This window comes from Octopus sinensis, linkage group LG7 (assembly GCF_006345805.1).
Source record: "Octopus sinensis linkage group LG7, ASM634580v1, whole genome shotgun sequence".
NCBI classification, from domain to species: domain Eukaryota; kingdom Metazoa; phylum Mollusca; class Cephalopoda; order Octopoda; family Octopodidae; genus Octopus; species Octopus sinensis.
This window is the reverse complement of record NC_043003.1, coordinates 81,793,545-81,814,331: the sequence shown is the minus strand read 5'-3', so window position 1 is coordinate 81,814,331 and position 20,787 is coordinate 81,793,545. Positions and strand designations below refer to the sequence as shown.

At 34.1% G+C, this 20,787-nt stretch overlaps 1 protein-coding gene across 1 annotated transcript in view; it reads right to left on the bottom strand.

Annotated features, from left to right (window-relative positions):
* Positions 1–20,787, bottom strand: part of LOC115214031 (carbonic anhydrase-related protein 10-like) — a 613,696-nt gene that overhangs the window by 462,802 nt on the left and 130,107 nt on the right. Inside the window, exon 3 of the mRNA XM_029783053.2 lies at positions 2,070–2,206. Within this exon, the coding sequence (XP_029638913.1) occupies positions 2,070–2,206 (137 nt within the window). The remainder of the gene's footprint in view (positions 1–2,069; positions 2,207–20,787) is intronic.

Below are 20,787 nucleotides of genomic sequence, written 5' to 3'. Positions count from 1 at the left end.
GTGCAACATAAATACGCTTTTTCTTATTCAATCTGATCAAACACTGATGCTGTGGCACATATTATTTCTTAGCAAAATATGATAAAATAATGATCAAATTTGCTATTTTTGTACTGTTACTGAGTTATGTCGCACGTTCGGGTGACCGCTACTCAACTCAACTCGACTCTCACCGCTACTCGCTACTCAGCTGTTCTCTACTCCTACCGCTATTCTTCTATCTCGACGTCTAGACTTCTCCCTTTATATCAACGTATTGGGCTAGTCTACTTCATCGTATGGGGGCGTCCACACAGCATACTGTAATATCTACATGAGTATGTAGTTAAGGTATTTTGCTTCAAATTCACATGATCTCGGGTGTATCCTCGGTCCCTCCTATAATAGTAGGCCAGAATCAACCAAAGTATTGTGTAAAAATCTGAACATATCCAAGCACATGGTAAATTTATCAATCCTCTTTAACTGTAGTACCCCTTCCATTTGCAGCAGGTGTATCGGGGTTTCTCCTCAAAATTATTGAATATTTTCCGTGCTACTCTATCTTCTCTGTTTTATTCATAGAAAGGGAACTAGCTCTATTTTTTCCGAAAAAGTCCTGACGGAATCCAGTACAACCATTATGTAGTTATGAAAGAATATCATTCAAAATATCTTTACGAACAATATCCATATTCATAAGCACTTTCAACACTCTCCTCTCTCCTCTTGTTTCTGCTGTTGCATTCACTTTCATAATTTTTACTCTCAACTCTACTTTCAGTTCTTTCTCTGTTCTCTAGTATTCCGTACCAGTACAGGTTACTTTTATATCCATTAACTTTGCCATGTTCAAAAGGAGTCTTAAACGTGTCTTTTTCCCCTGTCACGGAAGGCCTACAATGACTGCAACTCCTTCATCAGGCTCAAGCATTACAAACACAGAAATTGTTTTTTAACAACTGTATAGTATCCAGTTTTCCAAGATCTTTTGTTTTCTCTTAGGTCAACACAAAGGAAATGAATATGCTTATTTCCATCACTATAAACGCACATACATGTGCTCGCACACACACGCATACAGACATTTACACACATTTGTGTGTATATATCTCTATATAAATCTGTGTATATATATATGTGTATGCATACATACATATATATGTATAAATATATATATATATAATATATATGTGTACACACACACAAACACACACACACATATATATATATGTATGTATGTATGTAAGTATGTTTGTATGTATGTATAAAATATTAAATTTATTATTCTTAACGTCACATCGTGATATAATTTGATTCATATCTTGGAATTATAGTATAATATATTCTTTAATTATTTTATTCTTTTATTTGTTTCAGTCATTTCATTGCAGCCATGCTGGGGCACCGTCCTTAGTCGAACAAATCGATCCCAGGACTTATTCTTTGTAAGCCTATTACTTATTCTATCGGTGTGTTTTGCCGAACCGCTAGATTTTCGGGGGCGTAAACATACCAACATCGGTTGTCAAGTGATGGTGAGGGACAAGCACAAACACACAATCATACACTCACACATACACACAGACATATATATGTACATATACAGATTTACGACGGGCTTTTTTCATTTTCCATCTACCAAATCCACTCACAGGCCTTCGGTCGGCCCGTGGCTGTAGTAGAAGACACTTGCCCAAGATGCCACACAGTGGGACTGAACTCGGAACCATGTGGATGGTAAGCGAGCTACTTACCTCACAGCCTCTCCAATATAATTTATTAACTTGTTAGAAATTAAATATCATGTGAGCAAGCATATTGCTTTTTCTCCACATTTTCACAATAATTATGGTCTATTATAATAAATCCCTTTATTATAGAACATATAAAACAAACATAAATTGATTGTAACGTACAATATTCTGTGCATCAATGAGTTTAAAGTTTTAATAAATTGTATATTTATAACAGTACACAGTAAAAGTATATAACTCTCAGTACTTTGGAATTGCCCTATTTTTTTTTTTTTTTTACATTTCAGTAATAAAAGTTATGCAAAATATTTAATAATATATTTCGTACTCTACCTTAATTTTGTTTATTACAATATGTTTCAAATTCGGATCAAACAACATATATTTGGGCTGGATGTCAATTGGAGATTGTTGTTTCCCTTCACTGCACATTTTCCACTCAGGATTCAGTAGACCCCAGTATCTTGGACCTAAAAATATATAAACATAAAATCATTAATCCTTAAACACATTATAGCTTAACTATATTTGGATTACTGTAATTTATCTTACTCTATATGTTTCTTTATTACCCACAAGGGGCCAAACACAGAGGGGACAAACAAGGACAGACAAACGAATTAAGTCGATTACATCGACCCAGTGCATAACTGGTACTTAATTTATCGACCCCGAAAGGATGAAAGGCAAAGTCGTCCTCGGCGGGATTTGAACTCAGAACGTAACAGCAGACGAAATACGGCTACGCATTTCGCCCGGCGTGCTAACGATTCTGCCAGCTCTTACTCTATAATCCGCTTCATCATTCCAGAGTATGGCGTTTCAGAAGATTTTCATTTATCCTTACTTATTTTATTCTATTCTATTTTATTTAATTTTATTTTGTTTTATTTAATTTAATCCTTTTTTTTCTATAATCTTAACTCACTTTCTTTTAGGAAAATAGCATGTTTTTCCTTCTCATGCTTTTAAATGCCCTTTTTTCTCAATATCACTTTTATCAAATGTATATTCAATTATTGTAAGATGCTAACTACCTGATAAATCTTATTTTTTTTTATAAAGGAACTGATAACTGCATTTTCGAACTCCAGTCTTTTTAGATATCTGTTTGCAGATTTCTTTACTAAAAGCATAAGGATCTCCTTCAGTTGCTATCAGAATTGATAACTATTTTGGAATATTCATAGGATATATAAACTTTGCATATTCACGTTAGGCATCTGAAACATTTCCTCACAGAAAACATTTATATTGCTTTGTTCTCTATTTTGAAAAAAAACAAACATATCTTATAGTTTTATCAAACCTACGCCTTACGATTGTAAACAATAATATAAATTAAATTGCATATGTGAAGTAATGAAAATATGCATTCATCTAAATAAAAATGAAATTGATAATATATGTCATTGGTAAAAGTGGCACATCAGTAACTTATTTGTTGCTTAGAAGAATTAAAACCCAAAATTCGTACTTATAAATGAAATCGTGTTTAACAAATTATCGTCAATTAATGACGATAATTGAGAAAAATCACCGATGAGCAATACATTCGAAGAAAGTGATTTTATATAATATTTACTTCATTGCTATTTTAAAGCTAATGGAGAAAAAGTAGTTCTATATATGTAATATATCGTACTCCTGTGGGAGAAATTATAATATATTTTACTACTAATTATCTTATTGGTTTCACTGATGATATCGTGCACCATGTATATAATTTAGTTAATGCAACATGATAAGTGATGTATTTTATTCATCTACGAAGTGATGTATTTCATATGTCATTAAATTCGTAAATGGCTAATAGTATATGTTTGGTCTCCTGGTAAAATTTAATGGAATGATTTATACAAATGATTGCAATAAAACAAATTGGAAAATCAGTTTCAATGAATAACAAGATTTAAACATGCAGAAATAATTTGTAAAGTTATTTCGAAAGAATTTAGATCGATATCATTATTTTACGAGTGTTCATGATACCATTAATGCCGGTTAAATTTATAAAATATTGTTTATTATAATAAATTGGACGAATGATCATGCAAGGTCAACAAGTGTAGATGAAATAATTGGCAGGCCAGCAACCTGTTCGTAAATAAGTTTAGATAGAGGGAAATTTCGAATGAACACTTGCAAATTTTCTTTTTTATAGATCCAGTTCATTGTATAATTTGAAAGAGTATTTGAAAGAAGATACATTAATTCCTGGTCTAGAAGAATGTATATATATACATATATATATATATAAGAATGTATATATATATATATATATATACATACATTCACACACACTCCTACATAGCTATATTGTATAAATGTGTATATATATATATATATATATATATATATATATGTGTGTGTGTGTGTGTGTGTATGCCTGTATGTGTGTGTGTGTGTCTGTATGCGTGTGTATGTTTGTGCTTGTGTGTGTGTGTGTGTGTGTGTAGTCTGCATAATCCGAAACGACATTTCTAAACCATAATTATTGTATCGTTTTGAATATTCCAAGACATGAGCAAAACTAAAATTGCTCTTCTGATTTTCAAGCTTAATATATTCCACTGAATCCGATAGATGTTTCAGTGGTATTGACATTTGTGTACACGGTTATTAAGAAGAAATATTTGAATGCAAACTTGTCATGTAAATTTATATATATATGTGTGTGGGGTGTTTATATTAACACCGTATCTTTTGTAGTTAATGCGTATTTCAATATTTTAGCAAAATTTATTTGAAACATTTCATACCCAGTGGATGGAAAATACTTGTAATATATGAGTTAGCATAAGCTTTTTGTTGTCTATGTAATAACTTAATATTTTATTGCTGCATTCAACTTTCCAATGTTATAATTTATGATGTCAAGAGATTTCACGGTAAGTTTTTGTTTATACAATTACTAGAGAAGTATTTTGAGACTCACTCCAATAATTTATTGTAAACTTATTATTTGTTTATTATTTAGGTGTAAATTCAGCTAACTGAATTTGCCCAAGTATATTAGTCATATTAATTATATTTTCGTCGTAAATGTAATGAGTCGAGCAGTTAATCTCGACAGAATTTAACTCAAAATTCGGAGGACAGAAGCGAATTCCTTATAAGTGGTAGTCAGTTCCGAACTGAAGATTTCACTAAGTGCTTTTCTGCAACTAAAATCTAATTTTCACATTGTTTCATATGGCGTATATGGCAGTATAGTGCATCTATTTTATTCCTTGTTCAGATTTGGTACTTGAATGTAGATGGAAAAAATATATATTTCTGCTGCAAAAGACATTCATTCCTAGTCCTTATATAATTACTCCTAATTATCTATCTAGTTCTATATTGAGTGTTCACACACAATACTTGAATAATTATTGTGAATACAGAAAAGAATATTTGAGTATTTTAAGGCAATGTGTCATCTAGGACATTGTTAGGTAAAGGCATAATATAAAACAATATTCCTGCTTAACAACCATTGTGATTGAAAAGCGAATTATTTAAGGGTGGAAAGATAACTGATATAAGCAATTATTAATAATGCAAAGCGTACTCTTATGCATTGAAACTGAAGAATGACTAAAGATAGAGAATACTGTCTTATATATGCATATATTAGGAACCCTTAGGCTTCTTCTCTTAACGGTTATGATTCTGCGTATTTTTAATCATAATCTTGTCAAAACAGACAATCATACATTTTCAAATTACATTATTTTCCTTAGCTCTTTCGTATTCAAACCTATTCGAAGTGAATGTAGCCTAAATTTTTATTATCTATCATTTCATACGTTACAAGGGCTTATTATACCTTAATTTTCTGTCGTCGATTATACTGGGTGATCGAGAATTGGAAATAAATAGTAAAACTACAAAATGCTATTAAAAGACAGATTTAATTATGCAAGTTTGACGATAATCGTAAGTTCAGGCATGTATAAATGGTTAGTGATGGTGAGCATAACAGATGTGAATATAACTTTTGATGCTATAGAATGTATAGAAGTGAGAGAATATAAGTATTATAGAATTTAATGACATCTGCCAAAGTAGTGATAGTAGTCTTACAGAATATATCATTGTTGCAGATGAGATTTTCTATCTCAATAAACGTCAATCAATTACTTATTAATCTACATTTTACAAGAAATTTAAGGCAAAGATTCCTATAAATATTGAGATAGTTTTTCAGAACAAGACTTGAAAATGGATTAAAATCAGCAGAAACTAAGATCTTGAAATACTACTCGCATTAAAAATTCTATCAAAATACTTATTTTTGTAGATATATAAAAATCAACAACCGCTCGATTGTATAAAGTCATTATATTTTCATTCTGCTGTATTATTCATTTCAGCTTTCTCTGTACTTTACTACAAACAATAAATTTTTATGAAATATGAATTTTCTTTCCTTGTTAGAATATTAAACAAAGCTACATATCACCGACAATTTTATTTAATAGCTGTTCGAAATATCTCATTCAAAGAATTCAAAAAGTTAACTAAATGCAAGGACCTAGAGGTAGACATTGGTATAACACATAATTAAATCAAGGTCTTTAAACCAACCCGGAAAGTTAAATATATCCGATGTCTAGAAGATTGCACTGATCTCAATAGCCATCACTTGAGAAAATTTTTATCGTTACAATATAGTTACTAAACTTAGGTTGCGGGCACAGAGCCGGTTAGTAAATAAAATGCCTCAAAATCAAACTAAAATATAAATATAATAATAACAACAATAATAATCCTTTCTACAATATGAACAAAGCCTGACGTTTTTCGGGAGGATCAGTTTATCCCATCGACGCTAGTTCTTAACTGGTACTTATTTTAACGATTCGCAACGAACGTAAGGCAATGACGGCCTGGGCGGGAATTGAACTCAGTAAGAAAAGACGGGCGAAATGTCAACAACCGTTTTGTTCAGTGTGCTAACGTTTCTGCCAGTTAACTACTTTAAAAATAACGATATTTGTAATAATAATAATAATAATAATAATAATAATAATAATAATAATAATAATAATAATAATAAGGGGATTATTATTAACTATCTCAAATCCCAGGAATCCTACAAATGAAAGAATGTTCGAAAATAGTATTATGAGGTCTGTTCATATCCTACGAAAATTACTGTCTGTAAAACTCCGAAACAATCTGTTTTACATTATCAAAAGCACATTTTCTAAAACAATACGTATTAGGAAGCCAAGCATGAGGATTAAAGACACAAGTCACTCTCGTCGATCAACATTTTTCCTTTAAAATATGACAGTCTAGTCATAGTGCCCACTATCTTATAAAGACAGTGGGCATTGTGACTGAAGCTTCGCTGGTGATTCATGTATTACGGGTATCGCAAAAATTTCTACTTAAACAGCTTCTTTGAGTGAAATGTCTGTAAGAAATGTAATAGATAACAGCGTAAATTGGACTGGAAACAGCGTTGGTGCTACTCCCGTTGTAGAGACAGACTAGCATGTTGTAAGCGAAATCAGTTAATTCGCCCAGAAAGAATACAAGAGAGGACATGAGAGGAATACAATTTCAACAGTGTGATTGACTGGGAACTATGTAACAGGTTAGAACTGAAAAGAGAGAACGGTATGAACGTGAATCAAAGGATGTGCCAGAAAATGGTAGTGCAATGATTCCTTGGGATTCCATGATCCAGTGTGGTCATATAGCTGAACCGCTTGCCCTTGAAACAGCAGAGTCGTCGAAAACAGAGAAAAGATGATGTGATATGAAGCCCTCAGGGGAGAAATCGAAAGGCTACGGCTAACGAAAACATGTATATTGTACCAATAATTATTGATGCTTTAGGCTCAGGAAGAAGAGAAAAAAAATATTTGGAAACGATAGAAATAAAAAGGGAGAAAACACCCAGAAAGCACCCATAAATATAATCATGCGGCTAAACTATATTTATGTGTGTGTCAGATAAAAGAAGCGAAGTGAGATAATATCTTTATTCCATCAGTAGAAAACGGTGTCCGTTACATAATCTACGCAACAAAATCTGCCCCACGTGTATAAATATATATATATACATACATATATATATATATATATATATATATATTATATATATATATATATATATAGACACCTCCGTAAATATAAATTTGCTCCGTAATTATATTTATGGGGGCTTTCTGGAGAGGCTTTACTTGCGTCTTTATTTCTATATTTCCCCAATTATTTAAAATTTTCTTTGTCTTTCATACATCTCAAGTATTGTAATTCCTGGATTTCCAAAAAGACAGTGAAATTCCCTCCTAATCTTAGCCCAGTTTTTCTCGGTAGCTGGGCACCCGCCGCGCAGCTTCATGTAAGCCTTGTTTGATTTTTTGAATCCTTATTCTTCCTATACATACGCATACACACACAAATACGCACATGCATACATATAAACACACACACGCGCACATAAAATTTGTTCTTTATTATTGTTGTTGTTGTTGCTATGGTTGTTGTTGTTGCTGTTATTGTTGATGTTGTTCTTCTACTTATCATCATCATCATCATTAAGGCGGCGAGCTGGCAGAAACGTTAGTACGCCGGGCGAAATGCTTAGCGGTATTTCGTCTGCCGCTACGTTGTGAGTTCAAATTCCGCTGAGGTTGACTTTGCCTTTCATCCTTTCGGGATCGAGAAATTAAGTACCAGTTCCGCACTGGGGTCGATGTAATCGACTTAATACCTATGTCTGTCCTTGTTTGTCCCCTCTATGTTTAGCCCCTTGTGGGTAATAAAGAAATAGGTATTTCATCTGCCGCTACGTTCTGAATTCAAATTCCGCAGAGATCGACTTTGCCTTTCATCCTATCGGGGTCGATTAAATAAGTACCAGTTACCCACTGGGGTCGATATAATCGACTTAATCCGTTTGTCTTTCCTTGTTTGTCCTCTCTGTGTTTAGCCCCTTTTGGGTAGTAAAGAAATAGGTATTTCGCCCGCTGCTACGTTCTGAGTTCAAATTCCGCCGAGGTCGACTTTGCTATTCATCTTTTCGGCATCGGTAAATTAAGTACCAGTGAAACACTGGGGTTAATGTAATCAAATAGTCTCTTTCTCCAAATTTCAGACCGTGTGCCTATAGTAGAAAGGATTATTATTATTATTATTATTATTATTATTATTATTATTATTATTATTATTATTATTATTATATATTCTTTGATTATTTCACTTGTTTCAGTCATTTGACTGCGGCCATGCTGGACCCCAGGACTTATCCTCTGTAAATGTAGTACCTATCTATTGGTCTCTTTGCCGAACCACTAAGTGACGGAAACATAAACACACCAATAACAGTTATCTAGCGATGGGGGAGCGGACACGCGAACACAGACACACAAATACATACAGACCTATATATATATATATATATGTGTGTGTGTGTTTGTGCGTGTGTTGTAAATGTGTATATATATATATATATTATATATATATATACATATACACGACGAGATTCACAAGGATTTGGTCGGCCCGAGCCTATAGTAGCAGACACAAGCCCAAGGTTCCACGCAGTGGGACACACGCCTCGGAACCTTGTGGTTGAGACGCAAACGTCTTACCACACAGCCATTACTATATATATGAAATTTACAAGAGTTTTTTGTGAAAGAATGCATTTCCAATTATCTGATGCCATTTGTGTACAGAAAAGTAAAATATTGACAAAAGAAAACTTCGAATTGTATTCAATAAAGTACAGCAGGATAATTTAGCACTGGTTTACTAAAAACAGTTAGAACGCCAGGACAATATTGCTTCAACTAACTAAATCTGGTTAAAGTAATTTTGTATCGCTACGTAATTGATACAACATTAACAAAAATGACTATATTTTGGCTAAATACTCCCGCAAAACAGCTATCTATCCCTCTCTCCGTCTTTCCAAACTGCATGCTTTTTCTATGTAATTAATGTGATATGCTCGTCGGAAATATTGAACAGAAGAGATTCCTACAAAATTGGGGTGGTAACTTCTATCTACCAATATTTAGGGCTTCATAGTTGAAGTGAGAGAACCAGCAATAGAAAATTAAACAATTATACGAAGATGATATAATGAATTTATTTTATTTATTTTACTCTCAAGAAATACAGATGTTCCCCAGCAAAAATGAGGTATCTTTCTTCCAAAGAATGGAAGCACGGTTCAGAATTCAGTTCACAATATATATATACATACACAGAGACAGAAAGAATGACACAGAGACAGACACACACAAACTGGCATTCCGTCGGTTTCAATGTCTGTACCAATTGATCCGATCAACTGAATACCCTCTTTATGCAACTAACTTGCAAGTGGCGGCTGAGTACTCCACACAGACGCTTACTCATAGCGTAGTTCACAGTTGGATTCTGAATGATACAGAGAGTAACAATACTGGCCCGTTTAAGTTACAGGTACAGGTCACACACCCAAAGAAACACACAAAAATGTGCACGTACACATGCACACAAACACTCACACAAAAACACACAAAAACACACACAAACACAAAATCACGCAGAAACACATACACACACACTCGACCAGCTAAGCCATTGAGCTCAGTTGAAAGAGAGCGGGATTTTCGGTTAGGATTTGATGGAGAGATATCATGCACAATTTTGATTGACTAAATTTGGGCCAAAACTTCGAAGTCATTGTCAATAATACTCTTTTTAATAATATATTTATGCTGTACCGAAAGTAGTGTATAATACTTCAGTTCAATGTTAAATTGCTTTCATTATAACACAAAAACAAACATTAATATATGTATTGATGCACATAAATATGTATATGTTTTACATAAATATATTAAATTCTAATTTTCTTTGTGCAACCACACCTCTGTGCGTCTGTGCATCTATATAGATATATAAATGCATGCATATATATGTGAGTGTGTTTGTATGAGTATGTACATGGTTGATTATATGTGTGCATACATTTCCACATTTATATATATATATTTGTTGTGTGTGTGTATATATATATATAAATTTGAAGGCGCATGGCTCAATGGTTAGAGCGTCGAGCTTACGATCGTGAGGTTGTGAGCTCGAATCCCGGACCGGGCTGCGTGTTGTGTTCTTGAGTAAGACACTTTATTTCTCGTTGCTCCAGTTCACTCAGCTGTAAAAATGAGTTGCGGCGTCACAGGTACCAAGCTGTATCAGCCATTACATTTCCCTTGGATAACACTGGTGGCGTAGAGAGGGAAGACCGGTATGTATGGGCGACTACTGGTCTTCCATAAATAACCTTGCCCGGAACTGTGCCTGGGAGGGTAACTTTTTAGGTGCAATCCCATGGTCCGTGTCGTGACCGAAGGGGTCTCAGATATAAATACACACAAGCACGCGCGCGCACACACACACACACACTCACGGACTCACAAATAATATACAAAGCAATTAAGATAGCGCGGAACAGCTCACCCAGAAACTACCAGCTCTTGCATATCGAAAGCATAAAAGCAATGCTTTACAGTCTGATTATAGTTCGTTATATCAGGTAAGTGTATCTAACATCTAAATCTATTTCGATAGTTCTGATTCATCCTGTGTTGTGCATATCATATATACTATGTAGCAATACTGTATAGTCTAAAAACAGACATGCCTATGTCATGAGTAAGATCACTTTGCAACCAACTAGTCTCGGGTTCAGCTCCAATTAGCAGGACAGTACCCAAGTTTCTTCTCCCATAGCTTCGGACCAATCAGTGACTTGTGAGAGAATTTCGTAGAGGGAAACTATGACGTCCTGTCGAATATATATGTGTGTTTTTACTTTTTCATTTCCCGTTGTGTTCTACGTCTATTTGTTGTGTCCTGTACACACGTATATATATTTATATATGCATGTATATATACATGTAGATGTAGGTACGTACATATATGTTTGTATGTATGCATATATTTTATTTATTACACTATTGTATGACTGGGCGCCCTCGCGTCGATTCAATTCGATTCGTTTCGTTTCGTTTCTTCTCCTTCTCTAAGCTGGTTTATATATATATATATATATTGATAAAAATGGAAAGACAACAAAAGAATGAAAGGGACCTCGATATTATGTAAATAGAGGAATTTATCTGTAAGTGTAATGTGTGACAATTATTCGGTAGCCATGACAAAACTTGCTTTCTACCATGAGGTCTTGGGTTTTAGACCAGGTTATAACACGTTGGGTTAGTGTCTTCTACTATTGCCCCTAACCGATGAGTGGATTTAATAGATATAAATGGAAAGAAGCGTATTTTTTTTATATACATGCATAGATGTATGTATGTATTCATGCATAAATGTATGTATATACATGTACGGTTCTATATCTATGAGTGCCCGTGTATGTCTCTGTGTTTGTATTTGACCTCCTTCACCTGATAAGTGGTTCAGCAAAACGAGACCAATGTATTAAATGCTAAGTTCCATTTGCTCGAATAACCTGTTCAAAGAGTGCCCGAGCATGACTGCAGTCCAGAGACTGAAAGAAGTTAAAGACAACATTTCACACTTTCATAATATTAAACTCACAACGATTTACACTTTAAACATTAACACTATTGTAGACATTGACTCATTGGACATTACGCTAGTTTATAAGTTAAAAGAGCTGTATGTAAGAATATATTTCCTTCCAAAGAAGACAGGCAGGTTTGTAGCTATATCATCCAATTACATTCACACTATGTGCGCGCGTGCGTCCAAGCTTCTCTTTTTCTTTTTTGGCGTATATGTACATACAGATAGATAGATGTATAGATAGATATACATACATGCATTATGTATTGTATATAGGTATGTATATATTATATGTATATATATATATATTATATATATATATATATATATATATATATAATACACCTATATATATATATATATATAGATGTGTGTGTGTGTGTGTTGTGTGGTGGTGTGTGGTGTGTGTACATATATATATATATGTGAGTATACATATATATATATATGCGTACATATATATATATATATATATATATATATATATATATATATATATATATATGTATGTATGTGTATGTATGTATGTATATATGCACGTACGCGTGTATGTATATTGGTATAAATGCAAGTGTGTGTGTATGTGAGTGTTTCCCCGGTGTGTTTTACATAGAAACCGAGATGGGATTCAATATCTCTGCCCACTGTAATTATAAAATTTTGAGTGTCGGAATCAGCTGCCAAAGCACTAAATGCCAGCCGCTCTCTCTAAAATTAACATGACTTTCGAGATCAGTTTCAGTTCCGTCTTTATGGGAATTACATTTAAAGAGAAATGCGGAAATATTAAAAATATGTTTCAAATATATTTTTAATATTTCTGCATTTCATGTACGCTCACACTCACGCACACACACACCCACACGTATATACACACGTACATATACCCACGCAGTATACACATTTGTATGTATCTATGTACGTGTTCTTTTATATCTATCAATATAATGTATGCATATATATATATGTATATGTATGCTATATATACATATATATATATATATATTATATATATATATATGAAAAAACAAGTCAAAATAGAAAATGCTAAAATAATTTTATAAAGAACATTTCAGTACCGGTTTCGGTCATTTTGAGACCTTTTCAACTGTAACGAGTAAATAATTAATTTAGAAAAATTAGAAGAAAAGTTTTTTTAAAGGAATATTTGTATAGTAGTGTTCAAATATAAGTGGCATTCTGCCTTTCTCTGACTCCCTTCTTTGCACTTGTGTGTTCGAGGTCGTTGTGAATTCTTGGTAGGGCAGAGAAGAAGAAGGCTGTGAAGAGAAGAGGGGGTGGAAAATTTGGAGTGCCTTGATTGTGTATTTTGAATGGTCAGTGACGGCTAGCAGTTGCAGTTCAATTCAGGAGAATATTTCTATTGAGAGATTTGTTTATGTAATTTGCGTAGGTGTTTTACTAAAAAGCATTAGTGATAAAGTTAAGAGGTAGAAGGTGGAGCAGAAGAAGAAGAAGAAGAAGAAGAAGAAGAAGAAGAAGAAGAAGATTTGACGATTGTGATGATTGATGATGATGATGATGATGATGATGAAGAAGAAGAGGAAGGAGAAGGAGAAGAAGAAGATGATGATGATGATGGTGGTGATGATGATGACGATGATGATGATATGATGATGATGAAGAAGAAGAGGAAGAAGAGAAGAAAACAGAGAAGGGAGAATATGAATGGGTGAAGTAGGGTAGTGAGGTGTTGTATGACTTGAAGTTGGCATGTTAGGATTATAGCTGTGATTGGGGCTAATTAGTAATGGATTCTTTGGAATGTAATATTGGTGTGTGTATATTCTTTTATTCTAAAGTTGAGGTATATTAATCGTTTGTCGTAGACCCGTTAAGAAGTGGCCTGTATTTTGTAATAAAGAGAGTTTCTTTACTTATTCGTGTCTCAAAGTTGTATCGTCCCTAAATTGGTAGGGGGGGGAAAATCCTGAAGCCTGGGCTTTTGTTGTTGGCACAAGTATCTATGTGTGGTGAAGGCTATTTTTCTGTTTTGGGGAATTTTTATCTGGGATCTGTGCAGGGCCATTCTTTTACGCAAACTATTTTTTGTTTGGCCTACGTACTGCTCTTGACACCCGGAGCAGGTTAGTGAGTATATTAGGTTCTCCGAAGCACATGTGAAGTTGCTTTTCACACTAAACCGTTGTCCCTGTTTGAAGGAGAACTCTGATCCCTCAATTAGATAGTCGCATATCCCGCAATTGGGTCTTCTACATTTTTTTACTGTCGGCTTCTGTGTTGAAGAGTGAATTCGGGCTTGTGTTAGGAGACTTTTCATGGATTTAGGCTGTCTCTTGCTTTTTATGATCGTGTGTGTTTGGAGGATTGTGTTCATTTTGTGGTCTTTTTTTAGGAGGGGTATGTTGCGGAGGATGGTGCCGAAGGCTTCGTTATTGAGAGGGTTGTGTGTGGAGATGTATGGTAGGGCTTTTAGTGGTAAGTTTTTCTTTGATTTGGGATGTTCAGTTCCTTGATGTTAAGTTGAAGGGCACGTTGAATGCACTTGTCAATATATATATATAATATATAAATATATATATATATATATATATATATATATATATATATATATACATACATGTATATAGAACAAATATCGAAGGATTATCAATCCGGTTTAAATACTTCATGAACTCCCTTTTAGCAGACCAGTCTAAGAATATTACTTAGATTAGTGAAGAACTCCAGGTAATCTTGTGGGAGGTTCCTATGTTACAATTCTATATTGTCAATCCGTGGATGGGCTACAGACAAACTAGCTTTTTCACAGAGTGATACATAAAAGAAATGGTCAGCAAATTTGTATTCAAGCTGTTTCCCGTTTACATTATAGGTACATTATTGTTAAGTTTACTCATTTGATCGTTGTACATATATACACTACCAAAATACGACCTTTTTGAACTTATAATTTTCTGTGTGTATATATAGATACTTCCAAACAAAAATGATTTCTAATGAAATCCCAATATTCTTTATGAACTTTTTAATAATTTTTTCTATAAACTGTTTTAACATATTATTATCAAGGAATGTATATATGTATTGTAATATTTTGTGACAACCAGTAACAAAAACAATAAGGCTTTTACATGTTACTTTTGACAATCTTTTGCTAAAAAAGGGAAAATGGTCAAGTGAATAAACATCTTTTAAAATTGCATTTTCAAACCTTCTTTCATATATATATATATATGTATTATGTATGTATGTATATATATATGTATATGTATGTATGTATATATATATATATATGTATTATGTATGTATGTATATATATATATATATAATATATATATATATATATGCATGTATGTGTGCGTGTATGTATGTGTATGTAAGTATTTGCCCACAAGTAAGAAAATATGAGCAGAATAAGGTGACAAAAAATAGAGTTACTGAAGCCGAAACTACTTCACAAATTGCTACTTACAGTTTCACGTAACCGTCAATCAAATTGTGAGTATACTTTAGTTTTCAGTGACACCAACTTAACAAATGCGCATTCAAAGCTTATTCGGCCACTACTCTTAAATCAACGGTGTACAATTAGATGAAAGAAGATTTTTTTCTCTGTTCTCTCCTTCTCTTTCTGTCTCACAGTGATTTGTTTCTCTATTACTTTTTCTTGTCTTTCTCTAATTATTTGTAGTTTATTAGTTTTAATTTCAACTATAGATTTTTATTTTAATTATCACTTTACTATCATATTCTATTTTCTTTACTAGCAATTACTTATTCTTGATATAGTCTATCTTCTCTTTGTGCTTTTCAACCGCACCTACAATATATATTTTATTTATACTTTTTCAACTCGCCAACATTTTAAACTTTTCCGTTGCGTCAATCCCATTACACTGTTATTTTAAATTAGCAGCTGCTAAATCAAATTCAAATTCTTATTGCTTGAATTCGTATCTATGAACACTTGCATATACTTGATATCTTGAAATCTTTAAATTCCTTTCTGTTAACACAACCACAATTGTCTGATGAACGGTTACGTGAAACTTGAGTAACATCATGTGAATACTTTCTCCTCTTCAATGAACAATTATTTGTTTGTGTAACTATGCTTGTGTGTATCATGGCTCAGTGGTTAGAGCGTCGAGCTTACGATCGTGAGGTTGTGAGCTCGAATCCCGGACCGGGCTGCGTGTTGTGTTCTTGAGCAAGGCACTTTATTTCACGTTGTTCCAGTTCACTCAGCTGTAGAAATGAGTTGCGACGTCACTGGTACCAAGCTGTATCGACCTTTGTCTTTCCTTTGGATAACACTGGTGGCGTGGAGAGGGGAGGCTGGTATGCATGGGCGACTGCTGGCCTTCCATAAACAACCTTGCCCGGACTTGTGTCTAGGAGGGTAACTTTCTAGGTGCAATCTCATGGTCATTCATGACCGAAGGGGGTATTTACCCTTTACTTGCACTATACATAAACACATATACAAACATATATATATTTGAATACATATATGTATATGTATGATATATATGCACTAGCAGTCAAAAGTGACGGCTCAGTGTAATATTTTATATATAAATAAGGTAAAAACCAAGTTTTCAGTTTAATAATACTTCTATTTCCAATTTTTTAAAATGAAAAATCTATCCGTAATTAACATCTCTTGACTGCTTCTTTCCTTCAAAAGAATTTTAAAGTTTTTTTTTCCTTCTTGTACGAAGTAAGGCCACATAAAGATGGCCGTGACTAAGTACAGGGGCTAGCAAGTAAGTACCAGGAGGTTGCTGTTCAAGCTTCTTTTTCTATTGTGCAAGTGGAGGGTTCCCTTGTTCTTTCCTATTCATGGCTGTTCAACATGGTATATTGTAAGATTTTTAGTCAACTGTCTAACTTTGTGCTTGTTATAAAATTATTAGAAATGAGATTTACGTTTGCACCATAATCTTCTAGCATAATTCAGATCCGTATGAGACTTACGAAACAAACATTAAACAGATGCCTTTCGATTTGACACTATACAAGCACAATAAAAATAGCCAATTTTTCAAATACAAGAGGCTTGTGAAGTCACAAAAACTAATTTTATAGCCCTGTCACTGTGTATACCAAATGTTTTCATCCACTGGCACCATGCAAGACAATGGTACAGTCAGAAAAAGTTTTGATCCGTAAAACGGGACACCCTTATGCGTACATATATATATATGTGTGTGAGTGAATGAGTGAGTGTGTGCGTATGTGCATATATATGCATGTATGTACACACACATATACATTTATATGTACATATATACATACATATAATATATATCATATATCATTTATAGTGTGTATAATTGCATGCGTGTGTGATTGCTCATGCAGATCTGACATCATCATTCGTTTGCAAGTAATGGTGAAAGTAATGATGCATTAAATTTGAAACGGATGTAATTATAATTTAAGTTTTAAGTTTTGTTTTTATATATGACTCTTAAAACATAATTAACTTGAGAAATAACATAGATGACTTAGGAGAAAAATTAAAATCCGGTTTGATAGCAGCATGTTTTAGTAAGAGAGCAACTTACTAATAGCATGCTTTTAAGAATTTTTATTTGTCTTCTATATACAGTCTAATATCGGCTCATTATATCACGATAATGTCATGTGCGTGCGCGCACGTGCCTGTGTGTGCTTGCGCGTATGAATATAATGTATAGAGATTACATCATTGAAATATTAAGAATCTAATAAATCACAGTTTATTCAATGTATGAGCATTTACTTATCACATTTCTGCAGTCGTCAACAAATATTAACATTACTGTTGCACGTAGCCTTATCTGTTTGTATTCCTCTGATCTCGCTATATATTTACCATAAAAATCGTCGCCACTCGCTCCACTCGTTATCAGTCCTAGTAGAAGTTTCTATCTATTAAACTCCAAACTAAAAAACTGGTATACTCTGGGCACTGCATTCTGCAAAAACTTTTCAAGGATGCATCTTCAGATATTCAAGTTCAGAATTGATCTACATCAGAAGTATTAGTGTTGGCCGGCTTCGATGTCTATTACCACTGAATAATAAGATGAATTTTAAGACAAAGTGTGTGTGAACACAGAGATTATACAGTGAAAGAGAAGCTAAAACAAGAATTTTTAATGTATTGTCAAAACAGTAAATACACTGAAATCGATATATCTCGGTCTACTCATGAGGTCATGTATTTATGATATTATCTAAGCACTTTATTTGGATACTGGTCGTTCGATAACTGCTTCGTCCCATCCGATCGTTAAGCAACTAATTCTTCACGGTTATTGAACACACAGGCGTTATTTACACATTATAACTACCACTAGACACGGACAAAATGTTCTTTTGACTCTACCTAATATCGGCCAGTTATACTTATTTCGAACAGTATAAGTATGATGAGAGCAGTTGTAAACATACCTCTGTCCAACAGATCGAGTCACCTATGCAGTGACCGATGCACCGTAGAATGATAACTCTATGTCACCCACGATCCGGAAGTTCCCCTTTGTAATATGAAAACCTTTTGTCTTGCCGTCCTTTTGGGACTTCATGAAACTCTTTACTGTGACGAAGCTTCTTGTCAGCATGAGCTGAAGATCCTTATGAAATATTTAGTTATACCGTGAGCTCTCTTCACTGCGTACATTATGAACCTCAGCGAAGGCAGATGGAACCACATCTCACTTTTCATTTACCTTCCAAAAATCTACCTCATCTACTTGTAATCTATAGCTGCATGAGAATAGTTTTCGAAAAAGACAACAAGCAACCAAAACGAGAAAAACCGTTACAAATGCTAGGCCTCAAAATCATAGCTTATGATTCCGAGATATTTCATATCTACGATATGGTAATATGTGCAGTCGAAAGACAAGCATTCATTAATATTTTAGTCCTCAACAACTGCGCCGCCACTCAAAAATCTCAGATAAATAAAATGTAACAGTGCACCCAAATCAGCAATAGCAAAGAATCACACGTCCTAGACTACATCACACTGTGACACACGGAAAGAGAGTGTAACCTTTAACTCATATACAAGGAGTCTCCTTACATACCTGATTGAAAAACTACACCGTGACTTTCGCTTGTGTGACAGCTATCTACTTCAGCCACTCTTAACATAGTCATACATTAATTTTTTTTCTCTATTTCAACTTCTTGCATAATTACTCTTCCTCTTCTAATTTGTTTTCTATTTCACCAAGTTTTTGTTTTTGGCCCTATCACCTCCTAACTCCGTATAGCTTGTCACGTATCTTTGCGCTCTCAATCATTTGCTACCGGTGAGTTAATTACAGAACATCAAAAACCATTCTAGCCTTCGCTTTTCTCAACAGAACGTCTTTCCATCTCCCTCTTTCTTTCTCTCTTTCTTTCCTTCATATTTTCTTTCTTTCTTTCTCTCGCTCTCTCTCTCTCTCTGTTGGTCTGTCTCTCTCTCCGTCTCTCTCTGACCGACACTCTGTCGCTTACGGCAACATGAGTTCATGTTGATGTGATCAAGAGAACACCTGGCTCATGAATTAACGTACGACTGGCTGAGCACTTCACAGACAAGCGTAATCTTAATGTAGTTCTCAGGAAAATTCGGCGTGTCACACTACTCATTTTTTTACCAGCTGAGTCTACTGGAGTAACGTGAAATAAAGTGTCTTGCTCGAGAAGACAATGTGCCACCGAGAATCGAACTCGGCATGTAGCGATCGTGAGCCGAATACGCTAACCACTAAACCACGCACCTCCATATTTATACGTGTGTGTGTAGGGAGCGAATGTGTTCGCGTGTGTGTTTGTGTGTATGTATGTGTGTGTGTATGTGTGTGTGTGTGTATATGTGTGTGTGTGTGTGTGTGTGTGTGTGTGTGTGTGCGTGATGTACGTTTTGTGTACCAATACATGTTGCAGCTCGATTTGTACCAAGGTATCTGAAATTTTATACAGGGAACATCATCCTATGTGAGAAAAGCAAGTCGTACTGATTCACTCTATAAACCCCGAGGAACAACGAACACTGCATATAATATATTAAAATAAATATTCTATAAAATGGATTATATAATTTTCTTGGTACACTAATTGCCGTTCCTAAATGAAATTGCATCTTATTCTAAATAACGACTGATATATAAACTCCATCAGCAGATAACAATATGCCCATCACCTAGAAGCTATCTTTGATATATTTTCCAATGACTGTCTCACTTGCGTGTTTTGACAGGACTGCAGCTGAATGATATATACTTCGTTTCTCAAACACTATAACGATTCGGTTCCAATACTTATGTTGCAATACCGACCAAAAGAAGCATCAAATTTCCAAAAGAAGCATAAAATGCCTCAAACACACAATTCTGAGTAATCTCCCATAGGTACGTCATTTGCATATTTCTGTATTTGTAATCCGGAATGGATATTGCTTCGTATAAAAAATGCGCTCATTTAATTTCTGCTCGTTTTGTCTCATTCGGTTAAAAGCTTTGAC